This window comes from Pleurodeles waltl, chromosome 4_2 (genome assembly GCF_031143425.1).
Source record: "Pleurodeles waltl isolate 20211129_DDA chromosome 4_2, aPleWal1.hap1.20221129, whole genome shotgun sequence".
Lineage (NCBI taxonomy): Eukaryota > Metazoa > Chordata > Amphibia > Caudata > Salamandridae > Pleurodeles > Pleurodeles waltl.
This window is the reverse complement of record NC_090443.1, coordinates 679,159,494-679,184,943: the sequence shown is the minus strand read 5'-3', so window position 1 is coordinate 679,184,943 and position 25,450 is coordinate 679,159,494. Positions and strand designations below refer to the sequence as shown.

The 25,450-nt window shown below is 41.3% G+C and overlaps 1 protein-coding gene across 1 annotated transcript in view; it reads left to right on the top strand.

The window, feature by feature from the left end:
* LOC138293182 (calcium-activated chloride channel regulator 1-like) overlaps nt 1-25,450 on the top strand; it is a 417,394-nt gene that overhangs the window by 163,070 nt on the left and 228,874 nt on the right. Inside the window, exon 4 of the mRNA XM_069232259.1 lies at nt 22,218-22,326. Coding sequence (XP_069088360.1) covers nt 22,218-22,326 — 109 coding nt within the window. The remainder of the gene's footprint in view (nt 1-22,217; nt 22,327-25,450) is intronic.

Here is a 25,450-nt window from a genome sequence, read left to right as displayed (position 1 = left end):
CCATTATACAGAGTATACTGAACACCTGCCCCCAGTCATGTAACATTCAATTTACCATGGTCAGGACTTAGTAGGCATGATACTCACCTTTGTCAGTCTTGATACACATACATACTGTCCTCAAATGAGGAAACACAGTGACAGCTATATACAATTAAGGTATTATCTAAATCAAGCCATGAAGACGATTAAGGTTATTGACTGCACAGGATGACCTGTATCAGAGACACAAGACCAAACACATGGCACCAATGGCCCCACTTCCCAAGACAAACAGGTTTGTAGTGTGGGATGGAATGCTACCATCCCACTGTCCTGACAGTCTGGGAACTGAACTTACACACCACAAATCCCATACCTGACAGTACCTGGTTCAATTCATGTTCACTTCACATGTCAGTCTGCTAATCCCACCAGCCTGTGACACTCAGATATTGTCAAATGAGGATGACCTTGTGAAGTAATCTGAAAAATAAAAATGCCGTAGATAAGGTATATGCAGGAATTGATTCTAAAACATCATACAACTATGTCCTAACTCTCATTGTGCATTTTGACAATCTTAGACTATGGTGATCAAAAAGCTGCACAGTACTCCATGTAGTATCCTTCATGCACATCTGAGCAATGTGCTTTGAAGCTACTTGTGACCTGTCTCATAGTAATACTAAGACCCTTATCAAGCATCCCAAAACACCCTAACATCCCATTGAGTTACTCAAATTACAGTACATCACATACCTACAGTCAGGTGAAGTACTGATTGATGAGATTTGCCCAGATGCCTCCAGCTTTATCCTCATAACATTCATCCTCACAAATCTGCATTCTCACCAGCCAGAACTGCTGGCTCCCCTTCATCTGTTATATATGGGATCTGACGTCTCAGGGTGAGGTTGTGGAGCATGCAGCTGGCAACAATAATGTGACATACTTTGGTGGGTGAGTAGAGGAGGGTTCCACCAGACTTATCTATGCTATGGAATCTTGCCACTCTTGGAAAAAAGAATGTGCAAGTCTTACTACTAGCGCAGGCACAATCTCAGAAGCTAAATATAGAAACATCTAAACCGGTCATTGTGGCCTACCTATACTTAAGCCCAGATAACTCCCCTACTACGTATTTGTGGAGTGTTGGAAGGAGTTGGGAAGCTCCCTGTTTGTGGAGATCTTACTATTCATTGTAGCATCTCCTTTATGGAACCTGGAATGTGATGATGTAGTAAGCTGAGGTCAGGAATAGAATTATGGGGAGAGAGAAGGATCTGGAGGGGAAAGAAGAAAGGCTGTGTCTGTAACTGCTGAAGGTGTTGTGACTCCTTAACTATAATAAAGGAAACTTGGAAAAAGAAGAAGCCTGTGGAGTGGAACTTTACATTGGCGATGAGGGCCTGTGCAGGAGACAGGCTGGGGAACACCTTCACTCCTGGATTATATGAACAGTTATAAATACTGGCCTTCGAGGAAACGTAGAGAAGGTACTCAAAATAATAATATTTAATATTATTTAGCTGCCTTAGAATTGCTTTTCAACCAGCAACTTTTGAGTCAGTGTCGCGTCAACACGCGATACTTTAAGCCCTTTCCAAATCCTTTTTGAAACTGCCGTTTGGAAGGACTGTGCGCGTGTTGCCACGCGCTGATTGATTTCAAAGAAGCACACGTCTCCCGGCACGTGCTGGATGCAGCACGTTCGGCAATGAATGGGCGTGTGCTGCCTCGCGCTGATTAATAGAAGCACACTGTCACGTTAAATGCTTCTTTCAACACGCGCGTCAACACGTGATACCTTAAATCCTTTTCGAGATCCTTTTGGAAACTAATGTTTAATTAGACTGTGAGCGCGTTCCGATGCGCTGATTATTTTCAAAGAAGCACACTGTGCTTTAATAAGTTTCTCAGACGCGCGCCGACCTAGAAGAAGAAAGCAAACAATTTTGGGCTTATGAATCTTACCTAAGCCTTTGATGAGGGTCGGAGGAGAAAAATAAAGTGAGACTAGAGGAAAAAAAAGAAGAAAGTAAAGAAAGACTATTTCATTCCTACAGTGAGCAAAAGTTAAGAGAAAAATAAAAGAGAAAGTGAAAACACACCATTCCTATTTCTTTCATTCTTGTCAACTAAACATATGAAAATAAATATATAACTGATAACAATTAAAAGTACATATTAAACTGGAGAAAGTAACAAGTATTTAGTGCACAGAAAAAAAAAAAAGAAATGAGTGATCAAAGCATATTAGCACCGCCACCGTTTCTAGCGACTCCAGGTGATCCACCCATACCTTGGAAACAGTGGAAGAATTTTTTTAACACTTATATGTTGGCTATTGGCTGTGATCGATATGCTCCTCCTAGGCGCCAGGCTATATTATTGCATCACCTCGGTATTGAAGGCAGAAGGATATATGAGAATTTACCAGAAGTATCGCTAGGAATGGGAGACAGCCAGCCTTCTAACATCTTTGACATGCAGATGTTAGATATACAATTCATCCCAAAGACAAATCTTGTATTACAACGTCATAAGTTTTTTTCAAGAATACAGCAAAAAGACGAAGACATTGCACCCTATGTGGCGAGTCTATGGGGCCTAGGACTATGTTGCGAATTTGATCAATTTCTAGATTCCCTAATAAGTGACCAACTTGTGAGGTGTGCGAGTGACAAAAGAATACGCGAAAAATTATTCATGAAGGATCCGAAGTTGGAAGAGGCAATACAGATTGCTAAAAAAATGGAGCATGCAGCTGTATGGCTGCAAGAAATTGATGTAAAATCTACACAAGTTGAACAAGGGATTGTGGCAGAAGTTAAGAAGAAAGAAGAACCTCTCAGTGCAGTACGATGGAACAGGTGTGATAAGAATGGTGATGGTGTGAGAGTGAATAAAGATGAGAAACGTAAAACACAGGAATGGAGAGTTATAAAATGTTATCGATGTGATGCTCCAGGGCATATAGCTTCCAGTAAATCATGTGCTGCCAGGAATGCTATTTGTCGCAATTGTGGAAAAAGAGGGCATTTTGCCAAAGTTTGCAAATTCAAATTTGGTATCGATAACAAGATGGTTCAGGAAGTAGAAGACATATGCGAAACTATGGAAGATATAATCTTGACGGTCCATGGAGAATTGGTTTCCCACAATTGCGAAGAAATTTCACTTCAAGAGATCAAAAAGGAGAGCACTGAAGCACTAGATAAACCGCATATCCAAGCTATGTTAGATGGTGTTCCGGTTAAGTTATTGGTGGATTCAGGAAGCTTATTCACTCTTATTTCAAAAGAAGTATTCAATTCTGGATGGGCAAATCCTTTGCGCAAAGACCTGACAATGCCTGATATAAAAGCTGTGGGATATGCAGGGAGAAAAATAGAGATTATAGGAATGTGCTGCATGACGATTTCCTTCAAAGAAAGGATAATTCAGGGGAAAGTGTATATCACAGATTTTGGTACAAATCTTCTTGGTTGGCGCCATCAGAAAGATCTTGGAATAATTTTGAATCCCAATGCGAAGGAACCTGTGTCACTCACTGAGGAGATTAATATTGGTGTTGTGACGGAACCTATAGAACATGGTTTAGTTGCAAAATATCCTGAAGTTTTCTCCTCTAAATTGGGTCTTTTAAAGGGGTTTGCGCATAAGATTATAGTGAAAAGGAATACTACACCTATTGTACACAAAGTAAGAAATGTCCCAAACTTAATGAGGGAGCCATTGAAACAAGAATTGGAAAAACTGTTGAAAGAAGACATCATCGAACCAATCGAATCTTCAGAATGGTTGGCTCCGGTGGTCGTCGCACCAAAGGAAGATGGAAAGATTTGCCTATGCATTGACCTTAGAGACCGCAACAAATGCATATGGGTTGATCGACAACCTCTTCCAAACATTACAGAGATGCTATCAGTGAAGGCGAAGGGCAATACATTCAGTGTTTTGGACATGTCTTCTGTGTATCACCAAATAAATCTGCATGTTGATTCGTGGCATTTAACGTCCTTTGTAACACCGCTACGAGCATTTAGATATAAGAGGATTCCTTTTGGATGCCTCTGCGTCTGCGGTGTTCCAAAGGATAATGGAGCGAGTTTTTGGGGACATGAGTCGTGTATTATGTTTCCAAGATGACATACTGATCGTAGGGGAAGATGAATCTGATCAAGATCTTTTATTTCATGAAGTAGTGCACAGGTTAAAAAGGAATGGCCTAACGATTAAGAGAGAGAAGTGTCAAATTCGTAAACGGGAAGCGACATATTTGGGACACACAATAAATGAGCATGGGATTAGGCCAAAGAAAAGTATTGTCTCTGCAATCAAGCATGCTCCAGAACCCGGTTCGAAAGAAGAATTGAGGTCATTTCTGGGACTTGCAGAGTATTGCTCCAAGTTTGTTAAGAACTTTACTGAGATTGTTGAACCATTAAGGAAACTTATGAAGAAGGGAGTAGAGTATGAGTGGGATGAAAGTTGTAAGTACTCTTTTCAAGAACTAAAGGGCCATATCTCAAAGGTTCCCACTTTAGGAATATTTGATTCATGTGCCAAAACCTTTTTAACAACTGATGCTAGTAATGTAGGTGTTGGAGCTGTGTTAACTCAAGTTAAGGAAGGTGAGGAACGCATCACTGGATTCGCGTCCAGGAGATTACAAGGTGCTGAAGTTTCTTACTCTGTAATAGAGAGAGAGGCCCTAGCTTGTTGTTGGGGAATAAACCATTTTACATTTTATTTGTGGGGTTTACCCTTTAAGTTGAAGACCGACCACAAGCCACTTACCTACATTTTTAAAGGGGGACGCGGTCTAGATGGTGGTATTACCCCACAAGTTTCCAAGTGGTTGTTGTCAGTATTGAACTACAACTTTACGGTGGAATTTGTGAAAGGTAGTAAGAATGTTATGGCGGACTATTTGTCTAGAGCTCTTGTGGACGAAGGTGAGTTCCAGGAAGAGGAGTCAAAAGATGTGGTGAGCACTATTTTAGGAGAGATGGCTATAACGGCACAATAATGGGAACAGGCAGAAGTCAGTGACCCCACTATGCAAGTTGTGAAGGAAAGAGTAGTTAATTGTTGGAAGAATGGTGATGAGCAGGATTGTGATTTGGTAAGGTATTTTAGGGATCAACTAAGTATAGTTAATGGGAGGCTATTAAGAAGGGACCAACTTGTTCCACCTGTTAGTATACGTAAACACATTATTGAGATTACCCATCAAGGACATCTGGGCAGGGGAACAATGAAAAGGAAGGTGAGGCAGACATTTTGGTGGCCTGAGATGGACAAACAAGTGGAAGAAGCAGTAGAAAATTGTGTGGCGTGTGCCAACAGCGATAAGACCAAGGTGTTAAGGCACGTACCTCTGGCTCCAGGAAATTCCCTAATGGTCCATAGGAAAAATTGGCTGTAGATTTCATTGGACCTATATCCAGTCTGGGAGTGGGGTGTAAATATATACTGGTGTTAGTGGATTATCACTCCAAATGGTTCATTACTAAGGTGGTTGGGCATGTGAGAACTTCAGTAGTAATAGAGTTCTTTGAGGAGGTATTCATGGAAGAGGGCATACCAAAATACATTGTGTCCGATAATGGGGTGCAATTTATATCATCAGAGATGATTGATTATTTACAAAAAGTTGGAATCAGACAAGAGAAGCACTTTTCCATCCGCAAGCCAATGGTCTGGTGGAGAGGGTAAACCGATTGATAATGGAAAACATACAGTTATCCTTGGCGAATCAACTTCCGTGGAAAAAAGAGTTGAGTAAAATGATATGGACCTATCGAACGACTGCCCATTCTATAATGGGAGTGTCACATTTTGTATCGTTAAAAGGAAGGGAACCTGGTGTGCTGGAGTGTCCGGTGTGGTTGAAGACCAATAAGAAAGTGATGGTTGATAGAGAGTCAATAAGGGCAAAGGTTGAGAAAATGCTGGAAAAGTGTGCCACACACTACAACAGGAGGATGAGTGTGAAATCTCGCATCATACAAAGAGGAGATTGGGTGGCAGTAAGGAAGAAAGGTATTGTTCTTAAAGGAGAAAGCAAATATTTTCCTCCTCAACGAGTGTTGAATGTAAAAAAAAAATGTGGTGGTTTTAGAAAATGAATGTTTGCAAACTTATTCGTTGAAATTTTCATGATGCTCTACATTATTGTACATAGTTGATCATATTGTATTCATTGTTCTTTTTAATTTGTTTTGTTTTTATAATGAAAGGAGGGAGGTGTGTGGAGATCTTACTATTCATTGTAGCATCTCCTTTATGGAACCTGGAATGTGATGATGTACTAAGCTGAAGTCAGGAATAGAATTATGGGGAGAGAAAAGGATCTGGAGGGAAAAGAAGAAAGGCTGTGTCTGTAACTGCTGAAGGTGTTGTGACTCCTTAACTATAATAAAGGAAACTTGGAAAAAGAAGAAGCCTGTGGAGTGAAACTTTACACTGTTGTTTCGTTTTAGTGCTGATGCGATCAAATACCTGCTCTGTTTCCTGTCAGGCTATCAGCATAATCTTGAATCTAGAATGCACCCCTGCAATGATACCTCTGTCCAATCCATTCTACATTTTGTTTCTTTTGTGATTTTTAATGAAAGATTTACTGAAATGATTTTGGTACCTTTTATGGAATCTAGAAATTTTAGACAAGGTACTGGAACGTATTACTATCTTCAGTAGTTACCTGACGATAAGACTTGCTTTTGTGTAAGTGCCTTCCTGTGCGTTGCAGCGCGTTCTAGGTGCACAATGCACTTAAACTAAGCTTGCCTGCTTTTTGTTCAATCTTTTATGAATTCTGTTAGTTCACCTAAAATGCTAAGATGATCAGGGACATACATGTCCATTTTTGTCGCTCTTTATTTGACACATTGATTCTATATGTAGAATGTTAAGAAGAAGCTGGACATGTATGTTTGTGTTTACTGTTTTTATGAACTTTCACATACATGGTTGGTCCTGGCAAATGTTAAAAAGAAGCTAGATATACTTGTTTTATTGCACTTATGCACTTTTATGGCTGCTTCGGCAACCAAATAAAGTTTCTTGATTCTGATTCTGACTTTGACTCCATGAGACATGACCATTCCAGAGAGTAAAGTGCTTTTTAAGCATCAAGCAGTAAGAGTGCTGCTTCTGAACTGGGAGCAAAAATAGCACGTATGTTAGCAGCCATAGATCTGTGAGGAAAAAAACCCTGACAATACTGGAGGGATCAGCTGCTCCATAAGGAGAGACAATCTAGTAGCTATCACCTTGGATAGGCTTTTGCTACCTAAATTGATGAGGGATAAGGGTCTCTATGATGCACATGCACTAGGTTATTTGCTAGGTTTTGGTATTAAGGTAATTTCTGCTTCTTGGAGCTGCTAGCGCGCCTGGTCCTCAGTAAGTAAACTTACAAGGAAGGGGACGAGTATAGGCCAATGAACCTTTTGGATCGCATGGAGCATCCTAGCCATGTGGTGACCTATGTTATCAAAAATTAATATAACCAATCAATATCCACCAAGAAAATCATTAATCATTAGACAATTATATCAACATTTCATGAATAAACACAAGTCAATATACGTTTTTATACATTTTTTATTTCCCTATTAGTTACAATTCCAGACCATCGGGTTAATTCAAACTTTATTCAATCATTTTAGAGCTAATTCATTAATGACCACCAATAACATAATCTAATCAGAATTTCATAAAACATATGCTCTAATGCTTCAGCAGAAGCTAACAAAGATAAATATATGAACATTAATAGCAGAGTTCAGCAATCAGTTTGTCAATCATTTGTCACTGTCATTTGTCACTGTCAACGTCACCCAAAGGCACCTTACCTAACCCAGATTAGCATCAGCATGTGGGACTCCATGCAAGAACAATGTGGAACATTAATCTAGGAAAAAACATCTAGCTAAGAGAAAAACTATTAAACAGATCAGTTGGAACCTAGAAAGAAAGGCACAAAAGTTAATCAGTCACATTGTCATAGCTACCTATCCACGGAATGGATCAACAACAAAGTCAGTCTTTGTCTTCAGGTCATCAGTCGATCAGCAATGCATCAGGCTCTCAAGAGCATGAGCCCAATGACAGAATCTCCAATCACATCTTTCTAATATCTGGATCAACTCTCCCCTCGCATACGAAGTTTTTGCCCCTTGTCATGCTTTTTTTATTAAGGTTACCCAGACCACCCCCCAAATTCCTAATTGTTCAGTCAATCATCAGTTATTGCTCTACCCAATAATATTAATGTTGCAAATCTATGAATTCTAATGTTATGCCGTTCTCAGTTCGTTGATTGGTTCACTGTACGATGTCCTCATCATCCTGCTCATCAGGTATCTTCTTCTCCAGTCAGTGTCTCTATTGTTCGAGTCCTGGGAAAGTACATCGAGTCCGTCTTATACCAAATTTGTTACATGCCTAGCTCCATCATCTCCTGTTCATCAGTACATTGCAGAAAATTCTAGCTAAGCAAACTTTATAAGTAGTTCATGGTCAGTCCAAGGCATCAGCTTCTCTACAGTGCCCTAGTAATTCAGCTTCTGCATGAGGCTTGGCAACTAGGCCACAACTTTGGCTAAGTTAACTCTACAATTTAATGCACATCATAGGTTGTACATCTTAATATGAAATACTATTACGTTATTATTACTCTTTTTTATTATTTCACACATTTTTTGTCATTTTTAATACAATTCGTGAACATTGGCAGCCACTCTTCGTGGGCACATTTTCAAATGTGCACAATAATATCTTTACATTAATTTTCTATCATCTTCTATCATCTTCTTGTTAATCAAAACACATAATATGTATTAATAATTTCTAATTAACATATCTGCTTCAACAGAGCAAAGGCAGAACAGCCCCTTTTTTTAAGGATTCAGCACAAACGCTGAGTAACCCAGGAGTAGGCATTTTACTACAAGTATGTTAACATAACGCTCCTTTATAAACCAGCCTGTTAAAAAAACTATTATGTACAAGAATAATGTGAGCAGTGGCAGTAAGACTTGTCTTAAGAGACAAGGAAGAAGGAAAAACAATGTGCCACAACCCCTCATCCCTGGTCCTTCCTCAAACTAGAGATTGTTGTGATTTACGTTGACCATCTGCAACACACTGTGATGCACCCTACCCTGAACAAATGCACTGCACAGCATGTCCTGCAGGTGCTGCCCAACAATGGTCCCCTGCTAGTGTTCTCCATCACTAAACAAGGACCCATAATCGAATAAGCTGGGAGGATGATGTTCTAGCAAGAAGGAAGCTTTACGTCATCTTATGGTGTTTAAGCATTGGTGTCAGGTGCACAGTCCTAGCACGAACATTTGTTGCACCTAAACTTGTACTTACTATATTAATTGTAAGAAATCTGGTTATCAGTTGAGACTGATGAATGCCCCACTCAGTCAACAACCACCATCCTTGTGAGTGTGAATCACAAAAGTCACTAAATTAACGTGAGCTTAACTTTCTGCTAGCATGGCCCAAAAGCAGACAGGCTGAACGTAGAGGCAATGTGCAAAGTATTTTTGCAGCACACAAATAATAATAATGTGAAAACACAACACAAGTGAACATAGTGTAAATTTTAATAAATGAAACAATACCAGAATGACAGCAATCCAGTCTGTAGAACCGGAGATTTCACGCTAGACAGGGGGAAATCACAAGTTCATGCTGACCATGATGGAGCATAAGTTGGATCCCAGGGCCAGGGTGATCCCACTGAGGAGTTACCTTCTGAGTCCAGTGTGAAGAGTAACGCTCAAGGTGGAGTAGGCTGCGAGGAGCAGGTAGAGTGGTGTAGATGGTCATCTCTGTAGCACAAGAGCAGGTTGGGTGTTGTAGGCTTTCATCTCCGTAGCGCAAAGAGCCGGTTCGATGAGCAGATGGAATTTGCTGTAGCTTCATGTTGGTGGTCACTTCGGGCTGTCGCTGCTGTTGCATTCCTGTAGCATGTAGACATTGCTGGTCATCGCTGGTGGACACTACAGCTCAAAGAGCAGGGAACAATGTAGCTTTGCTTTAGTGGTTATTGTGGCCAGCAGAGGCTTGACGTGAATGGGCCTTTTCGCAGTTGTGAGAATCCCAAGCTTCAGGAATTTCATCTTTTCTTTGGGAGGAGTACGCTCTGATGCCAGCAAAGGATCCTGGGGAGGCACGTTTTGGGGGCCAGCGACTGCTAGAAGTGGGATTTCTTGTTGTCATAATATGCACCTTGTACTAGCAGGAACCACCACTTTAGTCAGGGTAAGCTAGACATACACTTAAAGATAACCTTTGCTCACCCTTTGGTAGCTTGGCACAGAGCAGTCAGGCTTATCTAAAGTGGCAATGTGTAAAGTACTTGTGCAACACAATGAGAACACCACATAAATACTCCACACAGAGTTAGAAAAATATATAATCTATTTAGGAGTAAAACAAGATCAAAATGACAAAAATCCAATCAGAAGAAGTTGAGTTATGATTTTTTTGAAGAATAAATCAAAAAGTAGTGCTTAGAAGTCATTAGTGTTTAAGGGCCACTTGAAGTCGTAGGAGACTGTTGCAAAATACAAAGGTCAGATCAACCGTGCTGAAGGGCAAGCCAGCTACAGGACTCATGCAGGGCTTGCTGAAAACGTATCTTGGATGGAAGAAGCGTTGACGTTGAGGACTCTATACACAGAGAAGAGTAAGAGATGTGCCACTGTCCATCATGGAGATGTAGGTGATGCGTCAGTTCAGAGCTGCTCAGCCTTGAGGAAGCATCAAAGTCAAGCACCATTGGACATCAAGGCGCTGCATCGTAGTCGAGCTGCACGGAGTCAAAGATGAGTCAGAATCTGGAGGTGATGCATCGCAAATTTGGTGATGTGGTGTCCGCGGCTCGGGCAGCAGTGGTGATGCATCGGTATCATGTGGATATCTGCCTGTTCCAATCAGCACATTGTTGTTGATGAGTCGATTTTCTTGGGTTGCAGCACATATACTGACTTCCAAGGGCCCAGGAGTAGATTGGCACAACTTGTCAGAGTAGGACTCACAGTAGGCAGAGTCCAGGTGCTGGTTGCAGATTGCCTTTGATGTCCCTTTGACTGCAAGGACAGGGGGCAAGCCAACAAGCCCTTGGAGTCACTCTGGGTTCAGTTGAAATAGGTCCAGTCCTTGTCCTCAGCAGGGCAGAGATCAGCCAGCAGCAGAGCAGTTCATCAAAGCAGAAAGCAGTCTTTCCAGGGCAGCAATCTAACAGAGTGGCAATCCTTGTAGCACAGCAGTCCTTATCCTGGCAGAGTTCTTCACAGGTCCAGTAGTGTACTATCTTGGTAGGGTCAAAGGCCCAGTACGTATGCTCAGAAGTGCCTTTAAAGTGGGGTGACCCCAAAGAAGGGTCTTTGAAGTGCACAAAGGTCCCTTCTTCCCAGCCCTGGCACCAGGCTACCAGTGGGGGCTAATCAGCTTTTTGTGTGGAGACAGGCACTCCCTATTCAGGTTTAAGTGTCAGCTCCCCCTCTCTCTTCCTTCCCAGAAGGAGCTATCTGAATGCAGATGAATACAGATGAGTTCCCTGTCACACCCAGCTTCCCTGTGGTTGTGGATGTCTAGAGGGAATGCACAAAGTGTAGCTGTCACCTACCCCAGACATATATTGGAGACAAGCTGCAAGGCACACAAAGCAGTAAGAGTACAGAAATGCCTACTTTTTGAGAGTGGCATTACTAACATAGTAATGTTAAATCAAGCTTTACGGTTAAACATGATTTACCATTACCATTCCAAAGCTATAAAACATGACGTGGCTACTCCTTTCTTTTTAGAAATTGCAACTTAAAAGTGTATTAAGGAATTCCCAATGCTAGCCTATGAGAGGTAGTGAAAAACGACTTGGGGAGTCTTTCACTACTATTACATGTATACCTTTAAGGCACATGTCCTAGGGCCTATCTTAGGGGTGACTTATCTGTAAAAAAGGGGAGTTTAATGCTTGGCAAGTAGTTTTAAATGCCAAGTCAAAGTGGAAGTAAACTGCACTCACAGGCCCTGCCATGGCAGGCTTGAGACCAGTTTGAAAGGCTACTTATGTGGGAGGCACAGTTAGTGCTGCATGCCCACTAGTAGCATGAAGGTTACAGGTCCTGGGTTTATGGTATTCCACCTTACAAGGGACAATTGTGGATACATCAATGTTCCCATGTTTAGGAGAGCAGCACATGCACTTTATCACTGGTCAGCAGTGGTAAAGTGCTCAGAGTACTAAGACCATCAAAAAGATGAAGGAAGTAGGCAAAAGGGTTGGGGGAAAACCACCCTAAGGTTGACAGGTCTAACAGGGACTCACTGAAGCAGAGGCCATCATGGCTCAGGGAGGTCCAGGTGCAGGTCCAGGTAAGTCCAGGTTCAGCAAGTCAGCTGGGCAGTAGCTGGGAAGCGTCTGAATCTTGTTGTGCCCCTGTAGCAGGTCAGCCAACAGACTTCTGGAGTCACTCTGGTTAAGCTGGAATGAGCATAAGCATATCCGACTTTATTCTCAGAGAGCAAGACAGTCCTCAAGTAGCAGGGCAGTTATCTGGCCACAGGGCAGCCCTTCTTTAGTAACTTCCACAGGTCCAGGTGTGTTCTGAAGCGTGGCCCTGGAGGTCCAATAATTATACCAGGTGCCAGCCTTTGTGTGAGGGAGACTCCCTATTCTACCCTCACACCTGGTTCAGGAAAGTTCTCCCCCTTTCTCTGTGAGAGCTCCAAATTGTCTGGGAATGACTAAAAGCAGGGTAGGCCTGATGTCAGATTTATTTGTGTGTGCAAGGGTAAAAGCCATTTGATGGTTATTTTAGGCTGGGTACAGCTGCTCCTAGCCATGCTGTCAGGATCTTGTCCACACATAAGCAAGCCCCCTTTGCGTTACTGTCTGGCAGTAATACACAAACCCCAACAGCTGCTCCATTCACAGACATGTAACCTAGAATACTAGCAGAAGGCGCAGATGGTTTGGTCACAAAACTGTCAACTTTGTAAACATGGTATTTTCAAATTGTAGCTTAAAATCCGAATTCACCATTAAAGAGGACTTAAAATCACAATTCAAAAGAGACACAGAAGTACTTTTCTGTCTGCTCCCAATCTAAAGTTAGTGCTAATGAAAGGTAATAAGGTAACCTAGTATTAGTCATTGGGAGTGATAGGTCTTACATCATTGAAAAACCACTTTAGGAGTTTTTCACTGCTAGACCATGTAAAACGTAAACCCACATGTTCTACTGTTGAAATGTAAGGCACCCTGTCCTAAAAAGGTTTAGGCCTGGCAAAAGGTTTATTTTGCCAAGTCTAAATGACAGTTTAAAACTGCTTTAAAGGGTGCAGCGGCAGGCATAAGACATGTTTTAAAAGGCTATTTTAGTGGTGGCACAATGAGTGTTGCTGGCCCTTAGTAGCATTTAGTTTACAGGGCCTGGTGATGGGTATTGCTATTTACTAGGGACTTACAATTTAATTAAATGTGCGAATTAGGTGTAATCCAATTTCACCATGTTTGGATGACAGAGAAAAAGCACTTTAGCACTGGTTATCAGTGGTAAAGTTCCCAGAGTCCTAATGCAAACAAAAACGAGTCCATCAAAACAGGTGGAGTGAAGGTAAAATCCTTGGGGGAATACCACGCCAGGGATGTCAGGTTTAACATTAATCAAAAAGTTTCATTATTATTTGTCCATTTCTTGGATGGAATAAATATCAGTCTGTGGTGAGATCTGAACCATTGACTCATCTGTCTCATTGACCTCATAGGTGAGCAGTACTACAGTTTTGGCCATTCAGTTCTAGTTGGTACGCACTGTTTTTGAGCTGGTCACCCTGATACAAGCTTCTTTTCACCAGCCACCTAAGCAATAGAAACTGAACAATATGGAAGGGCGGCTGGTCCTTTCCATAACTAAAAAGTATGGTGTCTTCAGGAAACCAATAAATGCCTGCTATCATCCTTTGACAGTCCTTCCCTGTTGATCCATCCAATAGGGTTCAGAGGGAAGAAGAAGCATCTACAAAGCCAATGCAAAGTGACTCACCAACTGGTGAATACACAAGCAAAGTTTGAAGCTAAACTATGGTAGTAGTAGCTGAAAGGGACTGTCCACATTTTTTATGTATATGTATTTGTCTATGTATGTTTTGAACTATGTGTTTGCATTGTGATGTGTGGTATAGTTTGTGTGGTGACAATATCTATTTATCAGACAAACAGAATGTGCTGTAACTTTGACGAAACAGCTAGCTCGCATACTACTGCTACAAAAGCACTTTTTTGCACTATACATATTTAAAAATAAAAAATTCAGATCTCTGGTTCCCCTTATTGAATGTTTGGCACTTTTAGGCCAGTTTCTTTATTACAACTTACTTCGTTTTTCCAATGCAGTTTGAGATTGGTATTGTTTTGCATTTTTATATCATTAATGTCTGCATAAACACTTTACTGTTTGCCCTAATTTAAGCCTGTCTGCTCTGTGCATATCTACCATGGGGTTGAGCCTATGTTCATTTAGTGACTTTGAGGGTTCACCCTGACAATGACTGGGATTATTCCTTGAGGTGAGTAGTTGCCCACACCAAATAATAATTCAGTTTCTTACAGATATGATGTCCAGCTGTACCATCTCCTCTGGTATGGTGTTTGGATGAGCTGGACATGACACCATCTAACAAATGGGACACAATCGGAGTGACAAGGAGGCAACAGAAATAGGGCTGACAATGACAGCATTAGGGAAGGAGATGGGTTAGCAAAAAAGTAAAAGGAAGTTTTCCAGGAGTTCAGCAAGCAATTTGTTTACTAGTGGTGGTTAACTAGGACATCATGCAGGACCAGACACAATCTAACAAATGGGACTCACTGGGTGTGACAAAAGGATGGAGGGGGTAGGCAAATATGGGCTAATAATGATTTTGGATGGGAATTACATGGATTCACAGTAGTATGAAAAGCAGTAACCCAGGAGGGGAGCAAACAAATTGTTTTCCATTGGTGGTAACTAGTGCATCACACAAGTCCATGAAGCCCTGACAAATCACAGGACATCCTCAACAAGGGTCTGCTTCATTGCTTGTTAACCAGCATTCAATTTTGTTGATGGCTTGTTTGACTCCTGCCAAATAAAGACTGAAGCTTGGTTGGATCAAAGCTATCTCTTGGTTTCTGCTTTTCCTGTCAACGGATACTGATTCTTGGAAGAGTCATGTGGATGGAGTCACAGGCCTGCAGTTGTGGGCAATTTTACATTGTGCTGGGCAATGGACTCAGGCCCCAATGTCAGTGGGACCTAGTCTTAAGACACAAACCTTTTTTCCTTTTTCAGAAGGCTACCACCATCACAGTCCTCCTAGCAGTGTTGTGCAGGGTGGCTACCTTTCTGACTCAGTCTTCCACCAGGAGATGTTTTCCAAGGAAGCATGTTTGCCTCCAGCTGGTCACACTCTCTACCCTGCTGGTGATGTCATCACTTCCTCCTTGTCTATGGTTGTTTTGGTTGGTGTCCACCCTGTAGTGGCAGTCCTCTTATGCCTTTGGCACACATTTTAGGATAAATGCCATGAGTTAATTTGAAGTAAGACTACGTTTGTCTTCCACTTCAAAAGATTGGTCATATGTAGAAGTGGTTGACCTAAACCTTTAAGGTGAAGACACACCTATGGAGACTAACAGCGTATACAAAGTATGATAAAAATTTCACAAATGGTGTAATGAGATATATATTACATCGCTGCAGTTCTCTTCCCATGCTAACCTACGTTGTTGGCTTGATGAATACTTTGACAGCATCACATACACAAAATATAGCACAAAACCCTTGATATGTGCTTATATGTTAAACTAAATTTACAAAGGGAATACTCATCTAGTGCTAAAGTGCCTTCAGATGAACATGGAGGGCTGGCCATGCCTTCAACAGGATACTGTTCTGCAGTGTGATGAGCCAGGGTTGAGTATTGTGAGGCTCATAAATCATTCCTAGAAATGTACTGAAATGTACTGGGACTTAATGCAGAACCTGGGCCAGAATTCCTCCAAACACTCCTACTTGTGAACTCCCACTGGAGTGTACTTTCTGGCAATCATAGACCAGGTTATCTCGAGTGCAGTGTTGCTCAGCTTGGTGTATGAACCCTCATAGAGGTGATAGCAGTTTGTGAAGGCTCCATTCTCAGATGATCTCAGCTTCCTTAAGAGCAAAGTTGGGAGCTCTGTTAGTGCTCTATTCCGCCATTTTGATAGCTAACAGGACAAATACAGCAGCGAATAGAGGTGTGTTCTGTGAGAGGGATGATCTGGAATAGCAGTTTTTGCACTTCATCTATGTAGATTCATGTTGTCTCAGCTGCAAACAAAACCAAATGCCATGTCATTTTCCGTAGTATGGGCAGAAAAACTGGTGGAAAAAAGACTGTGAAGGAAATTATATCCCTGGGTAATGGATACTACCCTAGTGGTGCCACATACCACTTACCAATACAATAACACTGTCAGAACCTGCCTAATAAGAGATAGGGCAGGCAAGGGTCTCATGCACCACAAATGTGGTAGTAGGGATTAGTTGCAACTAGTGTCCTTGGGCCACCCAACCATGGTTATGCATACTGGGCCAAGTACACCCTTTCCATACTTGCCTCTCAAGATAGCGAGGGTGAGCACTGAAAGGCTTGTCTGAGAGGTAGTGTGGAGGGCCAGCAGACAGTGCCCAGTCAAAAACTGTGCGTTTTGGTAAAAAGAAAAGTATTTTAATAACAAGAAAAAGGTAGTGCTCCCCACAATAGTTGAGCTTACTTACAGGTTTCTTCACAATCACTATAGACAGTAAACAATGCATATACTCCCTGCACCCATTTAGGTTTGTGCTCAGGGATGGTGACCCCTGTCCTATCACAACACTATACCAGTCTATCCCCACCCATCTAAGCAGACCACTTACTTATGGAGAATCACAGGAACTCATTAGCAAAAAGTAGCATGATGACCTTTTAAATGGCCTTATTATATACACTAGAATAGCATGTTCACTAGGCCACAAAAATCAGGGTAACGGGTTTATATACAGTTGGGCACTCATGGCATGTGTACTTGCCCATATACTATGCAGAGGACATTTCCATCCCAACAAACACTCTGGAAAATGTATGTGTGAAAGATGAAAACTCAGACATGAGGATGTAGATCAATGTATGTTAGGTGTATTTCTCTGCACACAACAATTGGGATGCCCTGATTTGAGGTAAGATTACAAGGGTGGGTGAGTGAGGTTTGTAGGTGCATGATGGAATACATGAATGAATGAGTGAGTGATGAATGTGCAGATGCATAGTACATTTCCAAGAGTAGGATTCAATGTAGTGTCATGGTGGTACAACACTGGAGTATTAAGATGGTATTTGTGTACTTACTGTCCAACCACATGTATCCAGCAACTAAACTAGCAGCTCAAGACAAATGTGAGACCACTAGGTGGCCATGCTCATGCTTCCACTGAATTCTGGGCTGTGGCCCACCGTAGGGACCAGGATGGGCCACAGCGCAGGTTTAAGGACTACTTATTGGCCCTGTTGCATGGTGATGTTGCCACTTGCAAAAGAATGCTATGATTCTGTACACTTCTTCCCAGGAGTATTGGAGTTCCCTTGGTATGATCAAGGCATCTGAAGCACAACATGAAGTGAAATCAAAGATAGCTTGCATTTGCATGTGTTTCCTTTTGTACCTTTGTTGAGGCAGGGTTGTTTGACATTGTAAATGAGTGAACAGATGGGGAGAGAGGCTTTACCCAGCATCACCTGCAACAAAGACATGGAATATGAGGCTGGCAGTCAATTCCTGATGTAGACATTGCATACATGCATGAGAAAAATGTTACTAGGATGAGAAGCAGTTAAGTGTAAATATCTCTTTGCAGCAATTCCCCAGGTACACATGCAGCCCCAGTGTGTGTTAGGTAAATGTATTACTTGTCACAGAAACCACAGTAACCAACTGACACGCCATATCCAACTTAAAGAAAATATAGCCTCTGTATGTTCTCCCAAGACCAGCAGTATATGCATCTGTGAAGCAGACCCAGATGTTATAGAGGGCTTGCACTTTGATTGAACACCAGTGATGTATGTTCCTTGTGGTAAGATGTCGGAAGTACTACATGGGTGCAATGGATATCACCTAATACTCTTAAGACGTTTTGAAGGGCATAGCATTGTTGTGGTACACATAGACCTTACAGCAGTGACAGTGGCATGGTCATATACTGGTATATTTGCCTGGTGATACATTTTAGTTTTAGGCACATGCACTTGGATTGGCCTGTCTGTGAGTTGTCCACAATGTCCCCTATGGCCTCTAGAAAGATCCAGTGGCCAGGAAGTGCAGTGCAGTGCAGCCAGTAATTTCACGTGCTCAGGATTGGCCTTAGAGTGCTGTAGGTGATGGTATTTACTACTAACACTCTGCAACCATGTCTAGAATCCCTGGGCATACGAAAGATAGTGATCCTCTGCTTATTTATTGATTCTTTAGTCTTAAATTAACTGTTCCTTTAAAATTAGGGACAAGGCAAACATGAATTCATCAAGTTTGTGAAAACAATGGTTTGACTTTGGCCATGCCTTTTTAAGTGGCAATGTTTTGTTTGACTGGTTGATGCAGTGCTGGGTTTCACCCGATGACGGATGGGGTGGAGTTGTGATTGATGAGTCCACACATCCTTGCATTGACAGATTTTTTCAATGGGAAAGTACTTTTGTTACATTCTTGATAGACTAATCTGTCTGAAGTGATTATTGTCTATGTTTTATGTTGTGAGATTGTGTCTGTCTCTTGAGATTTTTAAAATATTATGCTCCTTCCTTAATGTTGTATGTGTGGGTGTCTACATTTGAATGTGTTATTCTTCTCCCCTTTGTGCTGACAATACTGATCCCAGCCTGCATGGTTTTAAGTATAATTTCCTTGCATCACCTATCAGTGACATTGTGTGATATCTGACTTACTTCAAGGTTTGTCTGGAGTAGATTTAAATATGTTTGGGTTGTAGTTCTATTCTGGTAGATATTATGTCTATTTTTATAGCACACTATCACTGGTGAGGGTATCCTGGCTCTGAGAAGTTGTGAGTGTCTGACTTGCCCTGCCAGCAAAAGGATAGCACCAATGATGTAGGTATCCAAATAATAATTGTTCTACATGGACATAATCATTATCTAATTATACCCAGGCATTGCACATCCCAGTATCATGGAGCAACTACTCTAACTCCAAATAGTTGGAGTATAAAAGTACCACAAAATGAAGGAAAACTATGTATGGAGGAGAAGAACTGGATCGGTGTCCTTTAGTATACTTGCAAACTACATTTACTAAAGTCTATGATTTACATAACAAGCTAGCTGTAATAGAAAAACTTCACAGAACTTAAAGTAAAGGAGCCTTGACAATACCAAATGCTTGTTTTTCGTGTAGTGAAAGCATTTCTACCAAGCTTCACTAGCACAGCTTTATAAATAACTGCTAACATAACACAAAGGTACAGGAGGGCAGGAATAGTACAAGCTTCCCCAACAATGAAATTGTAGGGCAGGCGATGATGGTAACAGTCTTGCTTCCTTACACACAAAACAGGCCCAACAAAAGTAGTAAAAGACCACACGTCCATAGAGAGGGAAAGATGTATAGCATGCACACAGCAGTGTACGCATCACAGTATGCATTTGCATACACTGCTGATTACAACAGTGTACTTTTGCAGCAGTGCACACATTCGCAGATCAACAACACAGTCAGAATCTGGTGCCTCACTTTGACACAATACATGGAGAATAGGAATATAAGCTTGCCTTAAAAATGAAAGCCGGGAACAAATCCAAAGGGGAAACCATAGTTCAAAGATGCAGCATCAGAGAGGGATGGAGATAATACAGCAGATGGAAACCTCATCAAGCACTTACAGAGCCGGTAGTTTGTGGTGGTGGATTGTACCGCAGATGCTACAGGATAAAGGAGTGCAGAGAGTCTGAGTCCAATGAGGCTGAGTCTGCACTGAAGAAAGTCTACTCCATGTTTTCAGTTTTGGTAGGACGGGTTTTCTACATAGGCATGCTTTAAAGGGGAGAGAACGGAATGTCAAGACAATTCTTACTCATCCATTGCCTGGTTGCTGAAGGACCCTGCTGTTGCCCTACCAAACTTCTCTCTTTGAATTTGTTGTGGATTTTTGGATTTGTACCTATTCCAAACTGGATTTTAGTGATAGATGTGGACTGGCTCTAGGATTGCTATTGGTTACACCCCCACCACCCACACATACACACAGTCATCTGAGCCCACGTTTTGTGCAGCCAAAGATTTTTGGCATCAAGAAAATGGCCTGACACATTGACAGATTGCGTTTTGGGCCTACCTTCAGTAAGGCAGTAGGGAACTACTAAAAAAGGTGTAGGGTTAGCCACAGGAACTTTTACCCTTTTGGTCACAGAGGAGGGCAGAAGTCACCCCACCCCCTAGCTCCTGTCAGGCATAAATGTGGCATCCCCAGGCACCCACATCAGAACAGCAGAGGACTGGACCTGCTGTCTGTGACCTGAGAGGAGCCCTGAAGGACTGGACCACTCAAGACAAAGAAATAGACTCAAATGGTCAGTTGACTGACCTGCTGTGTAAGCTACAGGGTCATAACAAGCTGCAAGAGGCCTTTTCATTATAGTGCTCAGTTCACCAGTGGTATCTGGACCTGGACTGAACCCTGCTGTTGGCCTCAGCCTGAAACCCTGTGAGTTTCAAGATCAGAAGGTAAATTCTACTCGGCTCCGTCAGTATAAATCTCTGACCTGACAATCAATCCACCAAGTGGCTGACATAGTCCACACTATTGACCATCGGTTATTTACCCTGTTCGAGTCTTCCTTGTGACATGGTAGATATAGGTAGGGACATAGAAATGTAGAATGGCCCACATGTACAGGGGAGATAACTCCCTGAACATCAGGCTATTTGTTTTTGTTTGGAGAAAACAAACTCCCACTTTTGGAGTTTGTTTTCTCTGAACAAAGAAGCAAGCAAAGCAGAATTTTTAAACATGGTCCTCCGCAGGCAAACTTTAGTGTGGTGTTGGGAGCTGCCAATGCAGAGATTCAATTCACAGCACAGAGCTTCGCCAGGCAGATAGGGGCCCATGTATATGGCTGGTGATCCTCCACCAGGAATGGCCTTAGCCCCTTGGCAGGCTATAAACCTATCCATCAGAGTATACATGACCTGTTAGGTCTCCCACCTCCTTTGACAATTACGGTTGGTTCCCTTAATCACTGAATGAATGCGGGAAAGACACCTATATAGAACTGGTGATTAGACTCATTTTGCATTCTGTTTAGTAATTTCATAGCTTCTTTTTTTTCAGAATGTCAATCAATCAGGTGTAATTTGTAAAGTGCTGCTTGTCACCTGAGTGGGTATTGATGCGCTTGCTGCAGGTGTTTATTTGAAAAGCCAGGTTTTCAGTCCCTTTTTGAAGTGGGTCACCAGGAGTTTGGTGGGGGTGTGGAGGGTGTTCCAGACTTTGGCAGCAAGGTGGGCGAATGAGTGTCCCCTGGCATGGCAGCAGCATATGCGTGGTATCTTTGTAAGGGGGATGTGTTCCGAGTAGAGGTTCCTGGTCGGTTGGTGGAGGTGAAGGAAGTGGTTTAGGTAGATGTGTCCTTGGTTATTGAGGGCTTCGTAGGCATGGGTCAGGAGCTTGACATGGCATCTTTTCTGGATCGGGGGCACATGGAAGTCCTTCAGGAGCTGGATGATGTGGGTTCTCTTGGGCAGGTTGAGGATCAATCTGGCAGCTGCGTTCTGGATAGTCTGGAGTCTTTGCATGACTTAGGTGGTGATGCCTGCGTAGAGTGTACCTCTGATAGTTTGAAATTAAAATTGTGCCCTTCTGGTTTTAATTGTCACAGTTCTAATAGGGTTCTAGTGTGAAGCACATGTTTTATCTTTTATCTAGTGGACACATTTGTGTTATTTATATGACACAATGCATCTGATTCGCATATCATAAGACTTGCATCAAGTGCACAAGTACTGAAACATCCTGATATAACATAAATTGTAATCAAAGCAAGTGGAACGATGTTCATTTGTATTGTTGCCATGATATAACTGAAGGTCCTTGTCCCTTTTTCTCTTTTTCTCTCAGGAAGAGTTTTTGTGCATGAATGGGCCCACCTTCGATGGGGCGTATTTGATGAATACAGCAATGAAACACCATTTTATGTTTCTAGCAATTTTCAAGTTGAAGCAACAAGGTAACATTCCTACATTTGAATATCACATTGGTGTTTTAAGTATAAGTGGAAATAATGCCAGAAAACGCTTATGTTATATATTGAGAATTAAGTACTAATTTGAATGGGGCTGGTAACAGCAATTAGCAGCCCCACTAGAATTACAAGATTTGTGGAACCACTGCAAATCTTATTTTGTTTCACATGGAGATTTTAGCTGCTCAAAGCAGCTAAAGTCTGTGCCTGAAATACCAGGGAGGATGAGGAATTACCAGGTAAATTTTACCTGGAACTACCTATTCCTTACTAATTTCTAAAAGGACCCTTGGGTCCCACTTGTTATTCCATGAAGGTTTCACCCCCTAAGTTAACACTACCCTGGTAACTGTAATTACATCGGGCTGTGGACACATTTTTCATCCTTTTCAGGAATCAAATGCATAATACATTCACAGACTTTTGGACCTAGGAAGATGTGTGGTGAACCCTAAATAATAACTTCAACACTACCCCAATAATTTTGACACCATGACCAATCTGGCCATGGAAGGAAAAGTCCAATCAGGAATATACTTCAATCCTTTATTACAAACACAAGCTCCAAGTCATGTAGACTATGCGCAAAACCAAGTTATAGAGATATATAATCACCAAGGCACACTAGGCGACAAAGTAAGTTCAGGTGTACTAACATCAATAAAACTAAGCATTCAACAGGAGCAATACAGAAAATCAATACAAATATCTGAGACATGGAAATCATGCAGTTCTCAGATTTCACAATCATTTAGTCAATTCAAATTCCATCAAGTCAGTAATCATTGGCTGGACATAGTTCAGCCCTACAGCTAACCAAATTAAGGAAATACATGTGTGGGGAGAAATACATATGGGCAAAATAGCTAAATACAAAAAAAGACAAAAAGAATTTGGAACAAAAGAATAACTCGGGCTACAGAACACTAACTAAAAGTAAAAATGAAATAAGCATCAGCATAGTGGTGCTTCTAAACTAAAAGGGCATTTCAATGGGTAGGAGTAAATGGCAGAGAGAAAGATACCTCTCCAAGGGATTCAGCATTCACGAAATATAAGTCAACAAAGCATCTGGTCAGCAAGGCATCTGCAAGCATCAGGAAAGTGTCTGTCTCAAGCCAAGACAAGACTGCTACTTCTCTGCTTCTGCTCTGAGCAAAGTTCCATCAGCTAGTGATATACTAATCCATGTGAAATGTTCCAATTAGTCTCAAGGGTTAGTTCAATTTAGAAAAATGGGCATCATTCAATCATAATTCATCGCTCAACTTTAGGTTGCAAACGTTCAACATTTTCCCAGGTCTGTCATGACAATCTCTTCTGTATGTGTGACTCCAAATGGGCTGAAACTATTTGTGTACAATTTCATCTATGTTCCTGCATTATATCAATTTCAAGGGCAACTGGGTACAGTTTATCTTCAGTTATATGATAGACTTTTTACAGATGGGACTTTGCTTCTCATGAGAAAAAAATCTGAAAGAAGACCATGTCATGAAAAAATATTTCAGCACATTTATATGACTGCAAATGCAAGTTCTGTAGGCCTCATTTGTGCTAACACAAGAAAATATAAATTGCAATTGATTTATACTTGTTAATAAAACACACAAAATAATCAAAATTATAAATTCAGAAATCACTAAACACAAGAGATTTAAATGTGCTTGGGCATTGGCTATTAGTTTAGAAACTAAATTACATTTTAGCATCAACTTTAACATTCTAGTATGTGATTTAATTAGAAAGGCACCTATGTGGAACTATGAAATACAAGCAAACTGTACATTTTAAATGCATGTCAGTGCAGCTTTCTACGTTAGTTTTTCTCTCTTTTACATTTATGAGCTTAAACTTGTCACAGTCTGCTGGCTTCAGCGACATGAGGGACAGAGCTAAAATGTACCCTTTATCAGGGCTGAGTTTCCTGGCACTCCGAGTGAGGCTAAAACTCTTTTGCAGACCCTTGTGTGGAAAAGAGAGGCACTGTTTTGATTTAATTTTCAAATCATCAAAACCTATTTTCACCATAGGAACACCAAGGATTCAGCTCAAATCATTTAATTTCTCTGTGTATCAATTTCCGGATTCTAATATGGAATGAAAGCAGTGTCCTAACATAAAGAATAGTGTAATGTAGTGTATTCCAACATTCACATGCTAGTTTGTAACTGTACAATTAGGCTTTGTTTATGATTGTTCATATGAGTTTACAATGTTTTTTTTCATTTTATTTCAATGAATCATGCATTTGTCAACCTTGGCATCATTAGTATGTTCTAAATCGGTATTACCTCTGAAGATGTGAATGCTAGCTTTCGCTACTGTTTCACATTTCTGCCTTTTTCTATAAGCCATGCACGTCCATACATAAATATCACTCTAGCATATTAACAGTCAGCTCAACACAAACATGAGAGTAAGCACTCATTAGAAAAATGATTACAAATATGTAAAATGTCAACACTAATTTATATCTCAGTGACAAAGGAAACTAGTCAGAACGCTAAAAAAGGGTGAGGCCTCTATTGTCCATGTAAAGACAATTTTGCTCTGTTGCCCACTAGTATTGTAGTGTTCTTTGCATTAATGACCAGTGTAAAAGGTGACATTCACACTGACTTATCAGTGCAAAAATAGTTGTCTGGTCCTGATTTACAGTGGCCCAAAAGAATATCACAAGTCTATTGCCACCTCCATTGGATTCCCCACCATAGGATGAGATAACAGACCTGATGATGTAGCCTTCATAGAAACAACAGGCATAGGTATTTGCAACTTCATCAAAAAATGGTCTTGTAACGCTTGTCATTTTTAGTGGTATCTCTACCATAGTGGTGTTTTGACAAGCTGAGATACATCATCTAGCAGGTCAGGTACATTAGTGATGTGGTACTGGAAATGTGGTACAGATTTCTTGGCAGCAGTTCCACTATGCCTTCTGACATGCTGGTATTGCATAATTCATTTTTTCTGCAAGTGGAATTTTTCCAGGGGAGTGAAAGTCACCATATAGAAAAAAAATCCAAGTCTGTGGTGACCATTTTGACATGTAATACTTTCCTATCATAGTATAGCACTGGTGTACCTTAGCCACAATGACAGGTGG